The sequence below is a fragment of the Oncorhynchus masou genome, chromosome 24 (genome assembly GCF_036934945.1).
Source record: "Oncorhynchus masou masou isolate Uvic2021 chromosome 24, UVic_Omas_1.1, whole genome shotgun sequence".
Taxonomy (NCBI): Eukaryota; Metazoa; Chordata; class Actinopteri; order Salmoniformes; family Salmonidae; genus Oncorhynchus; species Oncorhynchus masou.
In genome coordinates this window covers 28,054,477-28,079,694 of record NC_088235.1, presented here as the reverse complement: position 1 = coordinate 28,079,694, position 25,218 = coordinate 28,054,477, and the positions used below count along the sequence as shown (strand labels likewise).

Below are 25,218 nucleotides of genomic sequence, written 5' to 3'. Positions count from 1 at the left end.
GTACCCTTAGTTTCAGACTGTAGTCAATAGGCCATTGTGGCTATCTTAGCATAATGTAGGCCTACCAACAAAACCAATGGATCAAATACCATAACATTTTCTCATGGAAATAGCTTTTGATGCAGGCCTACATTGCACGAGACTATTAAAAACGTTTTTACATTATGAAGGGCTTGACATGAATTCATAATTTTTTTACTTTGATTTTTTACATGGGCAAATTAGGTGACTGTAAATTGCATTGCGTTGTATTGTGTCGTATGATGTAATCCCAGACTCAATCTTGCAAAGTTAGTTGTGTTTTGGTTTGTTGCATTGAAAAGGGATTGATATAATGTTGAATGATTACATAAGAAACACTGATCTATATAGTGCAAACTAAAGGGGGAACTCAGTGAAGTTCAGTCTCTTGCATCTCTGCCCGGCCTGGCAGGACTTCTGGAGGACGTGCACGGCCACGCACGCAGTTTACAGGGAACATTTGTATGAACATGTTTACTATTATCCAGCAGATGTAAACAATAAAGTTATTGAATTATTTAAATGAAGGAACTGACTGCAAAGGAATGAAGAGAGACATTTTTCTATCCATGTAGAGCATCAACAAGGCTCGAGGTTCACAGAAAACCCCAGATATTGTCAGCGGTATGGTGTTGGTTATCACTTTTGTTTTCACAACAACCAAAAAAAATGGAGTGTGAGAGTTCATGTATAGCCATGTACCCCACTTTACCGAGACGCTTGTCAAATCTTGGTCCTTTAAGTTGGTACATTGGTACATGTTGGTGCTGGTTCAGAGTCCAGAGGCGAGGCAGAGAAAGGATGTTGCTGCCAGGCCAATACCAACATGTCAGGGTTGTTCCACTTAGCTGTAGATGGATGTGGTTTGAAATGGCTGAATGGAGCTGATGGTGGAACGGGAGCCATCCATCATACACTGGTTATGAGGTTATTGGTAGCTATGGTTACCCAACTGTTTGTTTTGCTCCCCCTAAAGCCGTTCCATTCCCACTGTTTCAAACCACCATCATGACGTGATTTCCAGATTACAAGGCAGTAGGGGAACTGGATTTGATGCATTCAGCTTCTTTCTAATTATGACTGTTGTTTAAATCAATTATTTCACTCTCACACACATGCATCACTAGCTCCTAAATGAATAACATGGGTAGAGAGCTCTTCCAGATGGTAGATTCTATATTAGACCTTCCATACCACCACGCCCAGTATGTTGAGGAGTCATGCCATTGATGCCAACCTGGTAATCCTGTTGAGTTGAGAAGAACACTGTTATCCCAGGGCATGTTGTAACATTCTTCACTGTTTTTAAAATGTAGTAGTAAAGGTTGATTCAGTCTTTTTCATCTCTTCCCTGTTCTGTTCTTTGTGTCTTGTTAAAATAAAACAAATACACCTGGATCCTCTTCTCTTTTCCCATGCAGATATCACGTGACATCACCGTGCGATGATAACTGCTCCTGCTGGTTGTCAGGGAGACCCCTGACAACCAGACCCCCTGTGGAGATGGAGCCCCAGGGGCTGTTCGGAGCAGAGGGGGATTGTGGGATGTTGGGTCTGCTGGTGCCCAGTCCCCAGAGTGAGGCGTTTACCCATGAGCTGGAGAAGCTGTCCCTACAGCCCAGTAACAACATACACCCCCTCAATGAACGCAAGAACGGTGAGTGGGGAGGAAAGACACACACACCGTGAAACAGACTCAGTGGTTATAGTCAGTCATTATAAGGAATCGGCTGTCTAGCATGCATTGCAGGCTAACCATTACTCACACAGCCCAGTTGTTGTTCTGGCAGCTCTATGGGTCTGGCTAAGGCACTGATGAATGAACACATGATTACTGGGTTGAACAGGGCTTTAGAAACGCCATTCTGTTTGCCAGGTCCTAATGACAGCTTAGATGGCTTAAATGAGAATTCCACCCAAAAATGATCTCTCGTTAGTCCATTGTTGATATAGTCCCACATTATTTTTGCATGTCAGCAATAGATGATATATATAAACTCAGCAAAAAAAGAAACGTCCTCTCACTGTCAACTGCGTTTATTTTCAGCAAACATAACGTGTAAATATGTGTATGAACATAACAAGATTCAACTGCTGAGACAGGATATTTTGTCAGGACAAGATGCTAGAATATGCATATAATTGACAGCTTAGGATAGAAAACACTCTAAAGTTTCCAAAACTGTAAAAATATTGTCTGTGAGTATAACAGAACAGATGTTGTAGGCGAAAGCCTGAGAAAAATCCAATCCGGAAGTGCCTCATGTTTTGAAAGCGCTGTGTTCCAATGAGTCCCTATTGAGCAGTGAATGGGCTATCAACCAGATTACTCTTTATCCGTATTCCCGAAGGTGTCTACAGCATTGTGATGTAGTTTTACGCATTTATGTTGAAGAATACCCGTAAGCGGCTACATTGAGTAAGTGGTCACCTGATGCTCCCAGAGAGATTCTCGTGTAAAATACAGAGGTAGCCATTACTCCATTCGGTCCTACTGAAAAACTAATTGTCCAGATGGATATATTATCGAATAGATACTTGAAAAACACCTTGAGGATTGATTATAAACAAAGTTTGCCATGTTTCTGTCGATATTATGGAGCTAATTTGGAATATTTTCCGCCGTTTTCGTGACTGCAATTTCTGGGCGATTTCTCAGCCAAACGTGAAGAACAAACGGAGCTATTTCGCCTATAAAAATAATATTTCTGAAAAAAGGAACATTTGCTATCTAACTGGGAGTCTTGTGAGTGAAAACATCCGAAGCTCATCAAAGATAAACTATTTAATTTGTTTGCTTTTCTGATTTACGTGACCAAGTTACCTGCTGCTAGCTGGACAAAATGCTATGCTAGGCTATCGATAAACTTACACAAATGCTTGTCTAGCTTTGGCTGTAAAGCATATTTTGAAAATCTGAGATGACAGGGTGATTAACAAAAGGGTAAGCTGTGTCTCAATATATTTCATTTGTGATTTTCATGAACAGGAATATTTTCTAGGAATATTTATGTCCGTTGCGTTATGCTAATTAGTGTCAGGCAACGATTACGCTCCCGCATGCGGGATGGGGAGTCACTAGAGAAGTACTGCAGTGCATCTCCCCCTCATGGACTGCACCAGAGTTGCCAGTTCTTGCTGTGAGATGTTACCCCACTCTTCCACCAAGGCACCTGCAAGTTCCCGGACATTTCTGTGGGGTATGGCCCTAGCCCTCACCCTCCGATCCAACAGGTCCCAGACTTGCTCAATGGGATTGAGATCCGGGCTCTTTGCTAGCCATGGCAGAGCACTGAAATTCCTGTCTTGCAGGAAATCCCGCACAGAACGAGCAGTATGGCTGGTGGCATTGTCATGCTGGAGGGTCATGTCAGGATGAGCCTGCAGGAGGGTACCACGTCAGGGAGATGGATGTCTTCCTGTAACGCACAGTGTTGAGATTGCCTGCAATGACAACAAGCTCAGTCCGATGATGTTGTGACACACCACCCCAGACCATGGTGGACCCTCCACCTCCGAATTGATCCTGCTCCAGAGTACAGGCCTCGGTGTAACGCTCATTCCTTCGTCGATAAACGCAAATCCTACCATCACCCCTGGTGAGACAAAACCGCGAATCGTCAGTGAAGAGCACTTTTTGCCAGTCCTGTCTGGTCCAGCGATGGTGGGTTTGTGCCCATAGGCGACATTGTTGCCGGTGATGTCTGGTGAGGACCTGCCTTACAACAGGCCTACAAGCCCTATGTCCAGCCTCTCTCAGCCTATTGCGAACAGTCTGAGCACTGATGGAGGGATGATGTTCGAATGTACCGATCCTGTGCTGGTGTTACACGTGGTCTGCCACTGCGAGGACGATCAGCTGTCCGTCCTGTAGCGCTGTCTTAGGCGTCTCACAGTACGGACATTGCAATTTATTGCCCTGGCCACATCTGTAGTCCTAATGCCTCATTGCTGCACTTTCACGCAGATGAGCAGGGACCCTGGGCATCTTTCTTTTGGTGTTTTTCAGAGTCAGTAGAAAGGCCTCTTTAGTGTCCTTATTTTTCATAACTGTGGCCTTAAATGCCTACGGCATTTACACACACACACACACACACACAGTACCAGTCAAAAGTTTGGACACACCTACTCAAGGGTTTCTTTATTTTTACTATTTTCTACATTGTAGAATAATACTGAAGACAAACTATGATATAGCACATATGGAATCACATAGTAACCAAAAAGGTGTTAAACAAATAAATAGATTTGAGATTCTTCAAAGTAGCCACCCTTTGCCTTGAAGACAGCTTTACATGCTCTTTGCATTCTCTCAACCAGCTTCATGAGGTAGTAACCTGGAATGCATTTCAATTAGCAGGTGTGCCTTGTTAAAAGTGAATTTGTGGAATTTCTTTCCTTCATTTATCCAATCAATTATGTTGTGACAAGGTAGGGGTGGTATACAGATGATAGCCCAATTTGGTAAAAGGCTATGATGAATGGCTCTCATGAGTTTCATCATAGCGCTTGATGGTTATTTCAGTTTTGATGTCTTCACGATTATTTTACAATGTAAAAATAAAGAAAAACCCTGGAATGAGTAGGTGTGTCCAAACGTTTGTGTGTGTGTACACAACAGGCCTACAAGTCCTCAGTATAGCCTCTCTCAGCCTATTGTGGACAGTCTGAGCACTGATGGAGGGACTGTGCACACACACACACATTTATATTTACACACACACACACACACAAGTATTTTTTTTACCCCTTTTATCTCACTAATTTCATGGTATCCAATTGGTAGTTAGTCTTGTCCCATCGCTGCAACTCCCGTACGGACTCGGGAGAGGCGAAGGTCGAGAGCCATACGTCTTCGAAACACGACCCTGCCAAGCCGCACTGCTTCTTGACACACTGCTCGCTTAATCCGGAAACCAGTCGCAACAATTTGTCTGAGGAAACACCATACTACTGGCATCCGAAGTCAGCGTGCATGCGCCTGGCCCGCCACAAGGAGTCGCTAGAGCGTGGTGGGACAAGGACATCCCTAAGTTTTTATATATAGATATATATATATATATCTCAGAAATACTGCCATTATGACTCATTTTGCATCATGTAATGCTGCATTTAGAAATTGTAATTGCTCAACCGTCATATGCTTACGCTCACATCTCTCCCTTCTCCCAGAATGCATTGCTCCCTTTGCAACACAGGGACAGGGCAGATATAGGACATGACTATGACATTAATACATGCTGTTACCTAAATCGTTAACTATCGAGATAACTAGGCTATATGTTTTGAATTTGCTATCTAGTCAGTCTGTCTATCATTATTTATTTTATAGGCGAGCCTACCTGCTGCTGCAATGCCCCCGCCTGGACTTTTCATAAACATATGAACCCTGTTTGCTGACCAAAAATGTGCTATAAATTGGCAAATGATTCACTAACTAACAAGGACAACTTCAGACTATATTCTGCTTGCTAGACGTATTATTATTATTTTGACTTGTCCCGGACAAGGGGATAAGCATTAATGTCAAGCCCTGATACATCTCTTCCCACACATCACCTGCACTTCAGACATTGAGCAACTGGAGAAACTACATACTGTTAAAAGATTAACCACATGGGAGTTGTGACTCCTTGGAATCCTGGTCAGAATCTCTTACCCTCATAGCTGACCTGGACTGAGTTCCCTGAGCTGACCCATATCTTAGGAAACATTGCAGAGACTGTCTGTGTTTGCATGTAAACTGTCTGTGTGTGTGTGTGTGTGTGTGTGTGTGTCTGTGTGTTAACTCAGCCCGACATAGACCAGTGTTTACATAACACTATGACTGACAGTCTGGTCAGGGTGTTCCCCAGAGGTCAGTGTTATTACTCCATTGAAATGTGAATCAGCCAGACAGACCCTAGTGTCACTTATCTAGTGTTATGACTTTCTGTTGTCCTAAAAGATGCTGTAAGGTGTGATGGGCGATCACTCACTGCAAGGGTTAACTTGAACCAATCCTGTTCTGCCTCTTGTTTCTTACTGATGGGTTAATTGCCACTGACTGATGAGGACAGATACAATCCATCAACTGAAGCATACCGACAGAAACAGTCAGAGCGAGAAAGTGAGTGAAAGAGGGAGGGGGCAGTGGTTGATCTGCCTACAAGAGAGAAATTGTGAGAGAGAGAGAGAGAGAGAGGAGTATTAGAGTAGCGCATTTATAGAATATCAAAGCATGCATATCCTGGCAGACTTGGAGTCTGGTGGTTCATCTCTCCTGTAGCTCTCTGTGAACTAACAGACTGACATATGGGACGATAGTTAGTCTGTAGCATTCAGACCTTCCAGAGCTCCCTCAGCTCTGTCCTGCGTGGCTGATATTAACTATGGCTTGTCTGAATGTGGAGACCCCCTCCGTCTGCAGGGACCGATTCAGATCAGGTGACTCGCTCGCTCACTCAGCACCCTCTTATTACCTTTGCTTGTTTGTGGTTCTGGAGTATCAATTTGTTGAGACATAGTGTTTTGGGTAGGGTGTGGTTTAGACCCCTGTATAGGCCAACTGAGTGTATAGGCCAGATACATTAGGAGATTCTCCACTTATTCTGTTGTTTCTTCAGTTGTGGCTTTTTTGGCAGTGGGACTTGTGATTCAGGGAGCGAGGGGCATTTCCATGTAAAAAGCTCCAATAGCACTAATATGTGAAGTTTATCAAATTTGGTGTCAAATGAAAGCTAAGATTCTATATTTTGGGGAAATTTAATTCCAATATACAGTACTAGTCAAAGGTTTGGACACATCTACTCATTCAAGGGTTTTTCTTTATTTGTACTATTTCTACATTGTAGAATAATAGTGAAGACATCGAAACTATGAAATAATACATATGGAATCATGTAGTAACCAAAAAAGTGTTAAACAAATCAAATATACTTGTATTTGAGATTCTTCAAAAAGTAGCTACCCTTTGCCTTGACAGCTTTGTACATTCTTGGCATTCTCTCAACCAGTGTCAATGCTTTTCCAACACTCTTGAAGGAGTTCCCACATATGCTGAGCACTTGTTGGCTGCCTTTTCTTCACTCTACGGTCCAACTCATCCCAAACCAGCTCAATTGGGTTAAGGTCAGGTGATTGTGGAGGCCAGGCCATCTGATGCAGCACTCCATCACTCTCCTTCTTGGTCAAATAGCCTTTACACAGCCTGGAGTTGTGTTGGGTCATTGTTCTGTTGAAAAGCAAAATGATAGTCCCACTAAGTGCAAACCAGGTGGGATGGTGTATCGCTGCAAAATGCTGTGGTAGCCATGCTGGTTAAGTGTGCCTTGGGAACCACACATGCGGAGATCATCTGTTCACCTACTCTGCGTTTCACAAAGACAGAGCTTGGAACCAAAAATAAAACATTTGGACTCATCAGACCAAAGGACAGATTTCCACCGGTCTAATGTTCATTGCTCGTTTCTTGGCCCAGGCAAGTCTCTTCTTCGTATTGGTGTCCTTTAGTGGTGGTTTCTTTGCAGCAATTTGTCCATGAAGGCCTGATTCACGCAGTCTCCCCTGAACAGTTGATGTGTCTGTTACTTGTAGGAATAAGCAAAGGTTTAGATTTCTGAACAAACAGATGGAAAAGGGGTCTCAGACAACATGTAGCAGAAAAAGTATTTTGAAATACATCAATGCACATTAATGTTGAACTAATATCAACACTTAGATTTAGTTTTGGATCATTTTTTCTGCCTTCTGTAACTTTAAGAAACATTGCCTTGGGCCTTGTAATTCTGCCCCAATATCTTTAAGATATTTTCTAATATCTTTCCCTCGTGAGGAGGGAGGATAATGAAAGTTCACAGAAGTAACAAGCAAAGGTAGACCTACCATTTAGGTTTGAGTTTACTAATAAAACAATTTTGTTTATGATTTATTAAGTGATTAAAACATGTAATTCTGTTACCAAATCAGTAACAGAATGACCAAAAAAACATTTAACAGAATGGCTGCAACTGAATTGGCTACAATGGGAATTCATAGTAGTCACAAACCCACAGTTGGGTCACCTGCTACTGTCCTTCCTTCCACCGGCATACTGTTGTGTTTAGCTCATAACTGTTTTCTTTCTGTCACATGGTCAAATCAAGACTGTTAAACCTCTCCCTCTCTCTCCAGTTAATGTCACCTCTCCCAGCTCTTACTGATACCTAGCCATGCTCTTACTAACTGGCTCTTACTAACTGGCTCTTACTAACTGGCTCACCATGAAGAGAAAAAAATTCACATTTATAAATCTGTATTTCTGTATATTTCAGATCAGGCAACCTTGATGTCATTCTGTTAATGTAATTTTCTTAACGGGTGTTAATCCACTTCACTTCACCTTCACTTCACTTACTGTAGTTCGATAACCAAAAGATGTGTTGAAACACAAGTTGTCATGTCATAGCTGACACTCCATTCTTTCTGCAGACATCTTCGAAAATTAATTCGGAGTAGATATTTAAGAGTTTTTGGACAATGTGGTCACATAAAAATACTGAGGTGGACTTTACGGCCATTCTATTAACACACATTATACTGTACACTGTACTTTGAGTAAATGTGTTTTTGTAACATTTTCAGTGTAACTTGTTAAAAGTAGTCCTTGTGCATAGGAAGTTTACAGTTGAAGTCAGAAGTTTACATAGACTTAGGTTGGAGTCATTAAATCTCGTTTTTCAACCACTCCACACATTTCTTGTTAACTACAGTGCCTTGCGAAAGTATTCGGCCCCCTTGAACTTTGCAACCTTTTGCCACATTTCAGGCTTCAAACATAAAGATATAAAACTGTATTTTTTTGTGAAGAATCAACAACAAGTGGGACACAATCATGAAGTGGAACGACATTTATTGGATATTTCAAACTTTTTTAACAAATCAAAAACTGAAAGATTGGGCGTGCAAAATTATTAAGCCCCTTTACTTTCAGTGCATCAAACTCTCTCCAGAAGTTCAGTGAGGATCTCTGAATGATCCAATGTTGACCTAAATGACTAATGATGATAAATACAATCCACCTGTGTGTAATCAAGTCTCCGTATAAATGCACCTGCACTGTGATAGTCTCAGAGGTCCGTTAAAAGCGCAGAGAGCATCATGAAGAACAAGGAACACACCAGGCAGGTCCGAGATACTGTTGTGAAGAAGTTTAAAGCCGGATTTGCATACAAAAAGATTTCCCAAGCTTTAAACATCCCAAGGAGCACTGTGCAAGCGATAATATTGAAATGGAAGGAGTATCAGACCACTGCAAATCTACCAAGACCTGGCCGTCCCTCTAAACTTTCAGCTCATACAAGGAGAAGACTGATCAGAGATGCAGCCAAGAGGCCCATGATCACTCTGGATGAACTGCAGAGATCTAAAGCTGAGGGGGGAGACTCTGTCCATAGGACAACAATCAGTTGTATATTGCACAAATCTGGCCTTTATGGAAGAGTTGCAAGAAGAAAGCCATTTCTTAAAGATATCCATAAAAAGTGTCGTTTAAAGTTTGCCACCAGCCACCTGGGAGACACACCAAACATGTGAAAGAAGGTGCTCTGGTCAGATGAAACCAAAATTGAACTTTTTGGCAACAATGCAAAACGTTATGTTTGGCGTAAAAGCAACACAGCTCATCACCCTGAACACACCATCCACACTGTCTAACATGGTGGTGGCAGCATCATGGTTTGGGCCTGCTTTTCTTCAGCAGGGACAGGGAAGATGGTTAAAATTGATGGGAAGATGGATGGAGCCAAATACAGGACCATTCTGGAAGAAAACCTGATGGAGTCTGCAAAAGACCTGAGACTGGGACGGAGATTTGTCTTCCAACAAGACAATGATCCAAAACATAAAGCAAAATCTACAATGGAATGGTTAAAAAATAAACATATCCAGGTGTTAGAATGGCCAAGTCAAAGTCCAGACCTGAATCCAATCGAGAATCTGTGGAAAGAACTGAAAACTGCTGTTCACAAATGCTCTCCATCCAACCTCACTGAGCTTGAGCTGTTTTGCAAGGAGGAATGGGAAAAAATGTAAGTCTCTCGATGTGCAAAACTGATAGACATACCCCAAGCGACTTTCAGCTGTGATCGCAGCAAAAGGTGGCGCTACAAAGTATTAACTTAAGGGGGCTGAATAATTTTGCACGCCCAATTTTTTCAGTTTTTGATTTGTTAAAACAGTTTGAAATATCCAATAAATGTCGTTCCACTTCATGATTGTGTCCCACTTTTTGATTCTTCACAAAAAAATACAGTTTTATATCTTTATGTTTGAAGCCTGAAATGTGGCAAAAGGTTGCAAAGTTCAAGGGGGCCGAATACTTTCGCAAGGCACTGTAACTTTAGTTTTGGCAAGTCAGTAATTCCACTTTGTGCATGACACAAGTCATTTTTCCAACAGTTGTTTACAGACAGATTATTTCACATATAATTCACTCTATCACAATTCCAGTGGGTCAGAGGTTTACATACACTAAGTTGACTGTGCCTTAAAACAGCTTGGAAATTTTCCAAAAAATGATGTCATAGCTTTAGAAGCTTCTGATAGGCTAATTGACATAATTTGAGTCAATTGGAGGTGTACCTGTGGATGAATTTCAAGGCCTGTCTTCAAACTCAGTGCCTCTTTGCTTGACAGCATGGGAAAATCAAAAGAAATCAGCCAAGAACTCAGAAAAAAAATTGTAGACCTCTACAAGTCTGGTTCATCCTTGGGAGAAATTTCCAAAGGCCTGAAGATACCAGGTTCATCTGTACAAAGAATAGTACGCAAGTATAACACCATGGGACCACGCAGCCATCATACCGCTCAGGAAGGAGACGCGTTCTGTCTCCTGGAGATTAACGTACTTTGGTGCGAAAAGTGCAAATCAATCCCAGAACAACAGCAAAGGACCTTCTGAAGATGCTGGAGGAAACAGGAACAAAAGTATCTATATCCACAGTAAAACGAGTCCTATATCGACATAACCTGAAAGGCCGCTCAGCAAGGAAGAAGCCACTGCTCCAAAACAGTCATAAAAAAATCCAGACTACGGTTTGCAACTGCACATGGGGACAAAGATCGTACTTTTGGAGAAATGTCCTCTGGTCTGATGAAATAAAAATATAACTGTTTGGCCATAATGACCATTATGTTTGGAGGAAAAAGGCGGAGGCTTGCAAGCCGAAGAACACCATCCCAACCGTGAAGCACGGGGTGGCAGCATCGTGTTTTGGGGGTGCTTTGCTGCAGGAGGGACTGGTGCACTTAATAAACTAGATGGCATCATGAAGAGGGAAATTGATGTGGATATATTGAAGCAACATCTCAAGACATCAGTTAAAGCTTGGTCGCAAATGGGTCTTCCAAATGAAAAATGACCCCAAGCATACTTCCAAAGTTGTGGCAAGATGGCTTAAGGATAACAAAGTCAAGGTATTGGAGTGGCCATCACAAAGCCCTGACCTCAATCCTATAGAAAATGTGTGGGCAGAACTGAAAAAGCGTGTGCGAGCAAGGAGGCCTACAAACCTGACTCAGTTACACCAGCTCTGTTAGGAGGAACTTATTGTGGGAAGCTTGTTGAAGGATACCCAAAACGTTTGACCCAAGTTAAACAATTTAAAGGCAATGCTACCAAATACTAATTGAGTATATGTAAACTTCTGACCCACTGGGAATGTGTTGAAAGAAAGCTGAAATAAATCATTTTCGCTACTATTATTCTGACATTTCACATTCTTAAAATAAAGTGGTGATCCTAACTGACCTAAGACAGACAATACATTTTTACTAGGATTAAATGTCAGGAATTGTGAAACTGAGTTTGAATGTATTTGGCTAAGGTGTATGTAAACTTCTGACTTCAACTGTATGGTTTGTTAAACTTTGCAATGATTGGTTTTTGTTTGGCTGTCTTTTAAAGTGAAAAATTGTAATCCGTGTCATTCTGTTACTGTGGAATTGCCCAGATTGGATGGGAGTTTGTTTGTCAGGGTCAGATGAGGTGTCGGTCTGTTTGCTCAGAATGACTCCGAGGTCACAGGCTACTCAGCATTCTGTTAATGCAATGATGTGTCACATTAGGAGGTTTCGCCACTCCAAATTGTACAACTCAATGCATGTTCTGTATTGAGGTAGTAGAGCTGTTTTTGATCTGGGGAATCAATTTGGTTTCTTGGTTGCAGTAATGCTGTTTATTGTAATAAGAAGGAAACACAGAGCTGTTATGGTAATCAATGTAGTCAAGTACATTTGAGCTTTTTTCGCTGTTAAAAAAAAAAATTCTCGCATGTTTAGCCATTTGAGATAAAATCGCAATTCTCCCTGATTTCTGTTCCTGTACAATTTTCCAAGGACCAAAGAATGAAACAGTTTTAAGGAATGACATTATTGTTCAGATAAGGGATTAAAGTGAGACCAGTCACATCCTTAATGAATGGACGGACTGGGTTAGCGGAGGACATTCCTTTGGTCAGTTTTATGTGGTCACACTGCTGGCTAGAGTGGAAACGAGTAGTAGTTGTTGGTGGCCGTGGGGGTCCTAACTCGCCTGGTATGTGTCTAGCGGTCTATCAGAACCACAATCTGCCCCGAAACCTCAGTTACTCATGATGACTCCAGACCCTCCGATGCAGGCCGTCTGGTTGTTTACTGAAGGGTCTACCCTTCTCTCTCTCTCTCTTCTCCAACAGTCCTTCAGCTGAGGCTACAGCAGAGACGTACCCGTGAGCAGCTGGTAGACCAGGGCATAATGCCACGTGAGTATGGGCACTGCCACTTCATATAGTCATAATGTAATTATCTGTCTGTTGATGAAGCTGACATGTGTTTCTGTCCATGCAGCTCTAAAGAGCCCAGCAGCATTCCATGAGCAGATACGTAGTCTGGAGAGAGCCCGGGTAAGAGCTCAGCCTTGCAAATACATTCCTTTAATATATTCAGTAACTTCTTACATTGAAATTACTTGACAATGCCCTGAACCCCAGTTCCCTTCCCCAGACTGAGAACTTCCTGAAGCACAAGATTGGCAGCCGACCAGAGAGATCTGAGCTGGTCAGAATGCACATCCTCAAGGAGACTGGGGCAGAGCCCTCCCTGCAGGCCACCCAGATGAAGCTGAAGAGGGCCAGGCTGGCTGATGACCTGAATGAGAAGCTGGCTCAGCGCCCCGGTCCCATGGAACTGGTAGAAAAGAACATTCTGCCTGTAGAACCCAGCATCAAGGAGGCCATCATTGGTGAGGGAGAGGAGACAGAGAGAGGGGTTGAGAGGAAGATGGTGATATGGAGCCGTATGTATCAAGTCTTAGTGTAGGAGTGCTGATTTATGATCAGTTTTGTCTTTCTGGCTCATAATGAATAAGATTAGATGGACAGTCGAAATCTGATCCTAGAGCAGCACTAAACGGGCCCAGATCACACAATTCTTAGGCCTCTTCACCCTTCTCTCTTTTTAACGTGGCCCTTAGTTAGTGTTCTGTATTAATGTTGACTGTGTTGGTCCCTCAGTAAACTACCCCAAAGCACTGGACACCTACGGGTTTGAGGAGGACAGCGGGGATGCCCCGTCTCCAGAGCAGCCGGCCAGCCACGAGTCCCAGGCCGCCGCACCCTCCCCTGGGGAACCCCGGGCCCTGGAGACCCCCTGTCCACCACCGCTGCCCACCAGAACCAACAACTATACCATCCTACAGGTAGGGACAGGGAGGATCTTTATCCACTCAAATATCCTCTTGAAGGACAATACATATGCTTCATCATACCTCGTGTTGCAAAGGGAGGGTATATTACAGGAAACTTTCTAAGTTGACCAGTAAACTACCAGAATTTTGGTAGCTGTAAAATGATGTCTAGTGGCTTTTTAGGTTTCTGTAATTAAAATAATCAAATAGCATGATTAAAAAAAATGTATGACAAAGCTGTAAAACATAAATATAAACCAGTAACTTATTCAATACCTTTGGTGTCCCATGTAGCTCAGTGGGTAGAGCGTGGCACTTGCAACGCTGTGGGTTTGATTCCCATGAGGGACCAGTATGAAAATGTATGCACTCACTACTGTAAGTTGCTCTGGATAAGAGCATCTGCTCAATTACTAAAATGTAAATGTAATAATGTGTTTTAATATGAGGGTTTCAACATGGAACATCCTTTATAATTTTTATACACTTAATTATTTGACTATGTCAATATGACTTTGTTGTAAATGTTTTGGCGCCAAACTAGCAGTTGTGAAAAAAGTTAGTTGAAACGTTGCAGAATTAATAGAAAAATAATGCCATTGTTAATTAGATGCTTTTTCATTAATTAGGCAGTTTTCTCTTGAACCATATGGTCGAGCCACTAGAAATGCATAGACAATATGGACACAGGTATAAAAAATGAATATTATAAATTACTGAAGATTCCGTTAACTTTGGTAAATTACTGGTAGCTTTGCGTCCCTAATATATTTTTTAAAATTTATTTTACCTTTATTTAACTAAGTCAGTTAAGAACAAATTCTTATTTTCAATGACGGCCTAGGAACAGTGGGTTAACTGCCTGTTCAGGGGCAGAACGATAACGATAATACCTCTCATTCTTTGTCTACCCCTGAAGGATTGTAATAATTCAGAATTGAGCTAAATAAAATTAATATGAATCATAGGCTTACCTGTCATGACTGAAATGTTAATGTTTTCCTCTCTTCTTTTCTGTCCCAGCCCTTCCCTGTTGTCACCCAGGCAACAGCAGACTTCCTCAAAGATCTCTCCACCAATGAGCCACCAGTTAGTCGCCCAGCTCCCGCACCTCAGCCAGTCACCACTGTTGCTTCTCAAAAGCCAGGGCCCACCCTAGTGAAAGTAAGCAGGCATATTATTCTGTCGACTGTTTAGTGATGTAGACTTTCCAAAAATACAAGTTCACATGGAGCTTTTATTTCAGTCTTTGAACTAGCATTGAATCCAAATCGCTGAATAAATAAAGGTGTTTTACATTTTTTTTATCTTTCTGTACTCAAATCTGAATTCAATCATCTTCCAGTTATTGAAAAATACGGTGCTTAAGTCACTTCTAAACACATATTGTCAGAGTTGACCCTGTTCATTAAAACAAGTATAAGACTAACCAACCCTACTATAACCTGTGAAATGGGAGACAACACACAGCCAATCAGTTGTACTAAAAGACACCAACTGACCTTTCTGCCTTTCTGCAGACGGACCCTGTACTTTACCTGGGTTCATTTCTTCAGTTCTTAACTGGATTGTGCCCAGTGGTAAAAACAACTTTTAACCCAAAAAGGAAATCCTTTTTTAGATGACTGTTTTTATGTCAATGTATTTTAGTTTTTATTTTGTGCAGAGAGCATCTCGTGTCATATTGTTATGCAATTATGTCTTATATAAATAACTTGTAGCTTTGAAGCATGTGCATCTTCTTTATCTTGGCGTTTCTCCTCCTCTCATCCCACAGCAGAGCCAGCCCAAGCAGCCCGGGGAGAGGAATCACAGTAAGAAGGGCAAGGAGCCCAAGCCCCGGATCAAGAAGTTAAAGTACCACCAGTACGTCCCCCAGGACCAGAAACACGAGGCCAGCGAAGCCCCCATGGACTCATCCTACGCCAAGATCCTCCACCAGCAGCAGCTCTTCCTCCAGCTGCAGATCCTCCACCAGCAGCAGCAGCACTATAACTACCACACCATCCTCCCAGCACCCTTAAAGTAGGATATTACTGTAATTTCAGGGACAAAGTATGTTCATAATCACTTCTGACACTCCTAGGGGCAAATCCTAAGTTCTATTTTGTCAATGGGAGACCAAGTGAAAATGTTATTTAAATGGACCGGATCTGTCTACCTGTTGTTCAAACAAAAGGTTTACAAGAGAACGTTATGTTAGCTGGAAAGTACCTAAAAAGCAACCCAGCTGTTGTTGTTTCCAATGGCCCAAATGGCAAATGGACAATTAGCTAGTTTCCAATAACAAATCCTCTGTAATGATATTAATAACCTGCAGGATGTTGTCTTAGTGGGAGTCCAAGGCCCATTAGAACTGTGTATGTCAGTTATTGTTGGAACTCTGCATTGTTCCATTTACTGACTGTGTACTGAGGCACCAGGCAGAGGAACCTCCTTAGTTCACTTCATATTGCTAACACTCTTTCTCTCTCTCTCTCCTACATTTCCCTTCTCCCTCCTTCGTCATCTCTCACTCCACCATCTTTACTCTTCCTCCTTCCCTTGTTTTGCTTCCTCTCTTCCTTCAGGCCTGTAGCTGAGGGTCAGAGCAGCGCTGTGAACGGTCTGCCAACCTCTATAGTGGTGTCCCTGCCGCCTGCCGTCACTGTCCCGCCTCCCACCCCTTTCCGCCCAAACAGCCTATCCAACCGCAAGCCTGGCCACCTGCCCCCCAACCTGGAGGACATGAAGGTGGCCGAGTTGAAGCTGGAGCTGAAGTGGCGAAGTCTCCCTGTGTCAGGGACCAAGACTGATCTCATTGAGAGGCTGAAGCCTTACCAGGAGAGCACCATCACCCCAGCTCTGACCCCCGGCCCGAACACCCTTCCATCCTCAGTCCCCACGGAGGTCAGCTCATCCCCCACACTTTTCCTAGCTGCCCATCAGTTGGCACCAGAGAGCATGAGCTCCACACCCCCAGTATCCCCAATCCCCACATACCTCTCCACCTTTAGAGACAACAGGGGGGTGTCCGATCTACTTTGCGACACCCAGAGGGTTAGTCCCGGTCGTGCAGGCGTGGGGAAGTCCCCCCTGAGGCCGGGTGTCCCGGAGGAGAATGACCCGCGGCTCCATGAGAAGGAGCGTCAGATCAAGGAGCTGATGAGGAAGCTGGAGCAGGAGCAGAGGCTAGTGGAGGAGCTGAAGATGCAGCTGGAGGTGGAGAAGACCCAGCTTCTACAGGGACCCTCCACAGACCCTGTCCCCATGATCCAGATCTCCAACAAGGTCAAACTGGAAGACAGGGTCCTCCCTAACTGCTCAGCCATGGTTACTGCAAACATGGCTCCCCAGACTCACCCTCACTCTCTTTCCACTGTGGTGAAGCTGGAGGATGTGCTCTGCAACTCCCAGCCCCTGCACCAGCCCTACCTCACCCCCACACGGCCCCAGTTCTTTACCAGCCACCAGGGGGCAGTGTCCCAGGTTGTAGGTCAGCCTGACACCCAGACCCTGCTTGCAGCCCAGGATAGCACTACTCAGATCCTCCTGCCTGTCCTCCAGGCTACGATATCAAATCAAGCCCCAGGCCTGATCCAGGCCTCAGTGCCCCAGGTACACACCACCAAGATGGAGACTCGGCAAGCCTCAACTCAACAGCAGATACTTAATCATATCCACATGCTGCAGGTAAGTCAGATCACACCATGGACCAGTTCCTGGAAAATATGGATCTGAAACCTGCTTGAAATGAGATCTAGTAGAATTGGTGATGAAGTTAAGGTTAACCCCTTATTGTGTGTCTGTCTTCTACAGACTTTCACAGCGTGCAACGGCCCTGGCTCTGGGATGGTGGAGAACCAAACAGGGCCTGACATGCATCACCAGTGTTTCCTGAGAAGCTCCCCAGATAACAGGCTCTCTCCCCGGGGGGCTTCACCCAACCCCATCCTCTCCAATGGGCCTGTCAACAAGGTACACTTAGGTGTATTATTGGGGAAACATCATCCTCTAGGTTAAATGTGATGCAAAATACACATTGTAAACCATCAACCTTTCCAGTTCCACTTTCTCCCTCAAATCCTGAAAATCTTACATTGGTTATATGAGTCGTTGTTATAGACAAGGCAGGCTGTGATGGTTATAGACAAGGCAGGCTGTGATGGTTATAGACAAGGCAGGCTGTGATGGTTATAGACAAGGCAGGCTGTGATGGTTATAGACAAGGCAGGCTGTGATGGTTATAGACAAGGCAGGCTGTGATGGTTATAGACAAGGCAGGCTGTGATGGTTATAGACAAGGCAGGCTGTGATGGTTATAGACAAGGCAGGCTGTGATGGTTATAGACAAGGCAGGCTGTGATGGTTATAGACAAGGCAGGCTGTGATGGTTATAGACAAGGCAGGCTGTGATGGTTATAGACAAGGCAGGCTGTGATGGTTATAGGCAAGGCAGGCTGTGATGGTTATAGGCAAGGCAGGCTGTGATGGTTATAGGCAAGGCAGGCTGTGATGGTTATAGACAAGGCAGGCTGTGATGGTTATAGACAAGGCAGGCTGTGATGGTTATAGACAAGGCAGGCTGTGATGGTTATAGACAAGGCAGGCTGTGATGGTTATAGACAAGGCAGGCTGTGGTGGTTATAGACAAGGCAGGCTGTGATGGTTATAGACAAGGCAGGCTGTGATGGTTATAGACAAGGCAGGCTGTGATGGTTATAGACAAGGCAGGCTGTGATGGTTATAGACAAGGCAGGCTGTGATGGTTATAGACAAGGCAGGCTGTGATGGTTATAGACAAGGCAGGCTGTGATGGTTATAGACAAGGCAGGCTGTGATGGTTATAGACAAGGCAGGCTGTGATGGTTATAGACAAGGCAGGCTGTGATGGTTATAGACAAGGCAGGCTGTGATGGTTATAGGCAAGGCAGGCTGTGGTGGTTATAGGCAAGGCAGGCTGTGATCGTTATAGACAAGGCAGGCTGGGATGGTTATAGACAAGGCAGGCTGTGATGGTTATAGACAAGGCAGGCTGTGATGGTTATAGACAAGGCAGGCTGTGATGGTTATAGACAAGGCAGGCTGTGATGGTTATAGACAAGGCAGGCTGTGATGGTTATAGACAAGGCAGGCTGTGATGGTTATAGACAAGGCAGGCTGTGATGGTTATAGACAAGGCAGGCTGTGATGGTTATAGACAAGGCAGGCTGTGATGGTTATAGGCAAGGCAGGCTGTGATGGTTATAGACAAGGCAGGCTGTGATGGTTATAGGCAAGGCAGGCTGTGATGGTTATAGGCAAGGCAGGCTGTGATGGTTATAGACAAGGCAGGCTGTGATGGTTATAGACAAGGCAGGCTGTGGTGGTTATAGACAAGGCAGGCTGTGGTGGTTATAGACAAGGCAGGCTGTGGTGGTTATAGACAAGGCAGGCTGTGGTGGTTATAGACAAGGCAGGCTGTGGTGGTTATAGACAAGGCAGGCTGTGATGGTTATAGACAAGGCAGGCTGTGGTGGTTATAGACAAGGCAGGCTGTGATGGTTATAGACAAGGCAGGCTGTGATGGTTATAGACAAGGCAGGCTGTGATGGTTATAGACAAGGCAGGCTGTGATGGTTATAGGCAAGGCAGGCTGTGGTGGTTATAGACAAGGCAAGGCAGGCTGTGTTTGTTCAGTTTTTTTATCTTCCTTCTCTTCCTCTCCGTCTCCATCCCAGCCCAGCTTCATCCTCCAACCCTCCTCCCTCGTGACCCAGCCCCCCATGACCAAGGAGCCCCCTCGCTACGAGGATGCAGTCATACAGACACGCAACCTGAAGCAGGCCAACAACCTCACACAGGTGAACACACACACTCATACAGTGGTGTAAAGTACTTAAGTAAAAATACTTTCAAATAGTTTTGGGGGTATCTGTACTTTACTATTTCTATTTTTGAAAATGTTTACTTCACCACTTTCCTAAAGAAAATATTGTAGTTTTTACTCCGTACATGTTACCTGACAACCAAAAGTACTCGTTACATGTTGAATGCTTAGCAGGACAGGAAAATGGTCCAATTCACAGACTTATCAAAAGATTTGGCGGACTCACTAAACACACATGCGTTTGTAAATTATGTCTGAGTGTTGTAGTGTTCCCAAGTCTAAAAAAAGGAGGAGTTCGGAATTCGGCCACCAGCTGCATCGAGTACTGCAGTGCATCTCCTCCTCATGGACTGCACCAGATTTGCCAGTTCTTGCTGTGAGATGTTACCCCACTCTTCCTGCAAGTTACCAGACATTTCTGGGGTGAAGCTCGAGACCCTGGGTCTCGACCCCGCCCTGTGCAACTGGGTACTGGACTTCCTGACGGGCCGCCCCCAGGTGGTGAGGGTAGGCAACAACATCTCCACCCCGTTGATCCTCAACACTGGGGCCCCACAAAGGTGCGTTCTGAGCCCTCTCCTGTACTCCCTGTTCACCCACGACTGCGCGGCAACGCACGCCTCCAACTCAATCATCAAGTTTGCGGACGACACAACAGTGGTAGGCTTGATTACCAACAATGACGAGACGGCCTACAGGGAGGAGGTGAGGGCCCTCGGAGTGTGGTGTCAGGACAATAACCTCACACTCAACGTCAACAAAACTAAGGAGATGATTGTGGACTTCAGGAAACAGCAGAGGGAACACCCCCCTATCCACATCGATGGAACAGTAGTGGAGAGGGTAGTAAGTTTTAAGTTCCTCGGCATTCACATCACAGACAAACTGAATTGGTCCACTCACACAGACAGCATCGTGAAGAAGGCGCAGCAGTGCCTCTTCAACCTCAGGAGGCTGAAAAAATTTGGCTTGTCACCATAAGCACTCACAAACTTCTACAGATGCACAATCGAGAGCATCCTGGCGGGCTGTATCACCGACTGGTACGGCAACTGCTCCGCCCACAACCGTAAGGCTCTCCAACGTATCACAGAGGGCAAACTACCTGCCCTCCAGGACACCTACACCACCCGATGTTACAGGAAGGCCACAAAGATCATCAAGGACAACACCCACCCGAGCCACTTGCATGTTCACCCCGCTATCATCCAGAAGGCGAGGTCAGTACAGGTGCATCAAAGCTGGGACCGAGAGACTGAAAAACAGCTTCTATCTCAAGGCCATCAGACTGTTAAACAGCAACCACTAACATTGAGTGGCTGCTGCCAACACACTGACTCAACTCCAGCCACTTCAATAATGGGAATTGATGGGAAAAGATGTAAAATATATCACTAGCCACTTTAAACAATGCTACCTAATATAATGTTTACATACCCTACATTATTCATCTCATATGTATACGTATATACTGTACTCTATCATCTACTGCATCCTTATGTAATACATGTATCACTAGCCACTTTAACTATGCCACTTTGTTTACATACTCATCTCATATGTATATACTGTACTTGATACCATCTACTGTATCTTGCCTATGCTGCTCTGCACCATCACTCATTCATATCTTTATGTACATATTCTTTATCCCCTTACACTGTGTATAAGAAATTAGTTTTGGAATTGATAGTTAGATTCCTTGTTGGTTATTACTGCATTGTCGGAACTGGAAGCACAAGCATTTCGCTACACTCGCATTAACATCTGCTAACCATGTGTATGTGACAAATAAAATTTGATTTGATTTGAATGGCCCTAGCCCTTACCCTCCGATCCAACAGGTCCCAGACGTGCTCAATGGGATTGAGATCCGGGCTCTTCACTGGCCATGGCAGAACATTGACATTCCTGTCTTGCAGGAAATCACGCACAAAACGAGCAGTATGGCTGGTGGCATTGTCATGCTGGAGGGTCATGCCAGGATGAGCCTGCAGGAAGGGTACCACATGAGGGAGGAGGATGTCTTCCCTGTAAGCTACCGCATTGAGATTGCCTGCAATGACAACAAGCTCAGTCTGATGATGCTGTGACACACCGCCCCAGACCATGATGGACCCTCCACCTCCAAATCGATCCCGCTCCAGAGTACAGGCCACGGTGTAACGCTCCTTCCTTCGATGATAAACGCGAATCCGACCATCACCACTGGTGAGACAAAACCACGAATCGTCAGTGAAGAGCACTTTTTGCCAGTCCTGTCTGGTCCAGCGACGATGGGTTTGTGCCCATAGGTGACGTTGTTGCCAGTGATGTCTGGTGAGGACCTGCCTTACAACAGGCCTACAAGCCTGCAGTTCAGCCTCTCTCAGCCTATTTTGGACAGGCTGAGCACTGATGGAGGGATTGTACTTTCCTGGTGTAACTCAGGCAATTGTTGTTGCCATCCTGTACTTGTCCCGCATGTCAAATCAAATCAAATCAAATGTATTTATATAGCCCTTCGTACATCAGCTGATATCTCAAAGTGCTGTACAGAAACCCAGCCTAAAACCCCAAACAGCAAGCAATGCAGGTGTAGAAGCACGGTGGCTAGGAAAATCTCCCTAGAAAGGCCAAAACCTAGGAAGAAACCTAGAGAGGAACCAGGCTATGTGGGGTGGCCAGTCCTCTTCTGGCTGTGCCGGGTGGAGATTATAACAGAACATGGTCAAAATGTTCAAATGTTCATAAACGACCAGCATGGTCAATAATAATAAGGCAGAACAGTTGAAACTGGAGCAGCAGCACGGCCAGGTGGACTGGGGACAGCAAGGAGTCATCATGTCAGGTTGTCCTGAGGCATGGTCCTAGGGCTCAGGTCCCCCGAGAGAAAGAAAGAGAGAAGGAGAGAATTGGAGAACGCACACTTAGATTCACACAGGACACCGAATAGGACAGGAGAAGTACTCCAGATATAACACTGACACTAGCCCCCCGACACAAACTACTGCAGCATAAATACTGGAGGCTGAGACAGGAGGGGTCAGAAGACACTGTGATGTTTGGATGTACCGATCCGGTGCATGTGTTGTTACACGTGGTCTGCCACTGCGAGGACGGTCAGCTGTCCGTCCCCTGTCTCCCTGTAGCGCTGTCTTAGGCATCTCACAGTACGGACATTGCAATTTATTGCCCTGGCCACATCTGCAGTCCTCATACCTCCTTGCAGCTTGCCTAAGACACGTTCACACAGATGAGCAGGGACCCTGGGTATCTTTTTAAAAATGTTTTTCAGAGTCAGTAGAAAGGCCTCTTTAGTGTCCTAATTTTTCAGAACTGTGACCTTAAATGCCTACCATCTGTAAGCTGTTAGTGTCTTAACGATCGTTCCACAGGTGCAAGTTCATTAATTGTTTATGGTTAATTGAACAAGCATGGGAAACAGTGTTTAAACCCTTTACAATGAAGATCTGTGAAGTTATTTTGATTTTTACGAATTATATTTGAAAGACAGGGCCCTGAAAAAGGGGACTTTTCTTTTTTTTGATGAGTTTAGTATTTTACTGGGTGAATTTCACTTTTACTTGAGTCATTTTCTATTAAGGTATCTTTTACTTTAGTATGATAATTGGGTACTTTTTCCACTACTGCACTCATACAATAACACACACACATTCATAAATATATAAAGTGCTCTCCGAAGTCCTGAGGGAATGTATTGCTATTGGTCACACCTCAGAGACTGTAATGCTATTGGTCATGCATCTCCACCCCTTACCTTATTGTCTCTTTCTCAGGTTTCCACGGCAAATAGCCAGCAGATGGATGACCTATTTGACATCCTGATTCAGAGTGGAGGTGAGAGTTCACAGCATCAGGAAAGGTTTACACCTTTAGCTCCTTGTCCTAACCCTGAAGGGACTGACTTAGTAATGACTATCTGGTCTTTTCATCTCTGTAAACTTTCTTTTTCGACATTAACATTAAAAAAGCCTGTGTTTTAATATAACTGATGAATTTCTCCCCATCTTCTGTTTCGTCCAGAGATCACTCCTTTCATCCAGCAGCCGGACCTTCTGTCTCTCAGCACCAAGACTGTTCCTGTCACAGCCAACATCACTACCCTCCCTGTCAACACCGCCCTGTCCAGGCCTCCTCCACAGATCCAGGTAGCTCCCCCTCCCATCTCGCCCGTCAACCCCCTCCATCTCCCAAGCCTGGCCTACATGACCTCAGACAAGCTGTTGGATGCCTTCCTTGAGGGAACCCTGAACGATCTGTCCCCAACCACGGACCCCCGCACCCTGAGTCTGATCGAGGATCTGCAGTCCCAGCTTCTGGATCAACCCTACTCCCCCATGGACACCTCGGAGCTGTCCTTCTGCGACTCCATGTCTCCCCCCTCCTCCCTCAATATGGGCATGTCTGACACAGCCCTGGACAACATGGAGTGGCTGGACCTAACCATGCAGCCCAGCCCCGCTGGGGGGCTTACGCCACTGGGGATTCCTTCAGACTTCCTGGATACACACGACCTGCAGCTGCACTGGGACTGATGGAGAGATGGATGAGGACAAGGATGGAGGGGAAAGGAGGAAAAGGATGGAGGGACCGAGAGAAGAGGAGGATAGCAGTGGTTAAGGAAATGAAAAAGGATATAGCTACTCAACATAAGAAATCTGGACTTGGTTAGTCAGGTTATAGTCCTGGTGCATTTTAAAACTTTATTTTTTAATACAAAATTGTCTTGTTTCTTTTTTGCTACCACGTCCTAGGATTTGCCAGCCGGTGATGGGGGCATTGGGTGTTGCTTAATAGAGTAGTGGGGCCAGAGCCAAATGAACAAGGATGCAGACATTATTGAAATATCCTGTAAATGATGGAGATATTTCAATCAGAACAAGGTTAGATGTTCCCTCAGCCCTCCTGGAGTTTTCATTGGGTTGAACTCCTGACAACTCCTGACAGTCAGCCTGTACGGTGGTCAGCTTGCCTTGCGGTGAACACGTGGATGTGTTAACTTAGCATGCATTTCACATCAGTCATATTACAGGGTCTTCATCTACAGCCATTTCTCTGTGGATGCATGCTGTTTGGTTGTTACAGATTTGTTCAACACAAGCCACGACAGACAGCATAACTGACAGATGTAAACCTGACAGAGTACAAGGCTGTGTTTAACACTGGTCTTTTATTGCAACATACCTATATTTGGGGTTTCTGACCCTTCTGATACATATTGTATTGGTTGAGACAGTTGGACTATTTTAAGCAATGAACTGACGACGAAAACAAAATCACTCCTATTGGACAATGAGGAGTAGTCTGCTCCCACTATGAGCTATGCATGTGTACTTACTGTATGCTAGCCTGGTTCCATCTCTGTTTGTGCTCTTGCCAACTCTGTTACTCATTGTCAAGCCAGATATGTTTGGCATAGCAATGAGTGACAAGAAGGTGACATGATAGCCTGAGTGCCAGTCTTTTTGTGCCAACTGTATTCTTCCGTGATTGACATGTTTTAATGTGGCTGCATGACCTCTGGAGAACAGAGGTGTTATACTTTTCTATCTGTCCTGAATTCTGTCTGTCAACTCTCTGCACTTTGTCTCTGTGTGTCAGTGGTTCTGTCTCTGTGTGAGAAAGTCTGCATGTGTCTAGAGCTGGGCGAAATGGCCTAAAACCA

At 44.5% G+C, this 25,218-nt stretch overlaps 1 protein-coding gene across 1 annotated transcript; it reads left to right on the top strand.

Moving 5' to 3' along the window:
• The first annotated feature begins 1,518 nt into the window (after positions 1-1,518).
• On the top strand, positions 1,519-24,088 carry LOC135511586 (myocardin-related transcription factor B-like). The gene is made up of 12 exons (XM_064933077.1): positions 1,519-1,678; positions 12,714-12,779; positions 12,865-12,920; positions 13,021-13,258; positions 13,530-13,714; positions 14,726-14,866; positions 15,480-15,727; positions 16,273-17,374; positions 17,501-17,663; positions 19,382-19,524; positions 23,330-23,390; positions 23,577-24,088. The coding sequence occupies exons 1-12, from the start codon at positions 1,525-1,527 to the stop codon at positions 24,086-24,088; spliced, it is 3,069 nt and encodes a 1,022-aa protein (XP_064789149.1). The 5' UTR covers positions 1,519-1,524.
• The last annotated feature ends 1,130 nt before the right edge of the window (positions 24,089-25,218 follow it).

Bases quoted from the DNA above. Each gene is read 5' to 3' on its own strand.
- LOC135511586 (XM_064933077.1), top strand. From the start codon at position 1,525: ATGGAGCCCCAGGGGCTGTTCGGAGCAGAGGGGGATTGTGGGATGTTG. The intron at 17,375-17,500 runs GTAAGTCAGATC...TGTCTTCTACAG, and splicing joins ATCATATCCACATGCTGCAG to ACTTTCACAGCGTGCAACGG. The intron at 23,391-23,576 runs GTGAGAGTTCAC...TGTTTCGTCCAG, and splicing joins CATCCTGATTCAGAGTGGAG to AGATCACTCCTTTCATCCAG.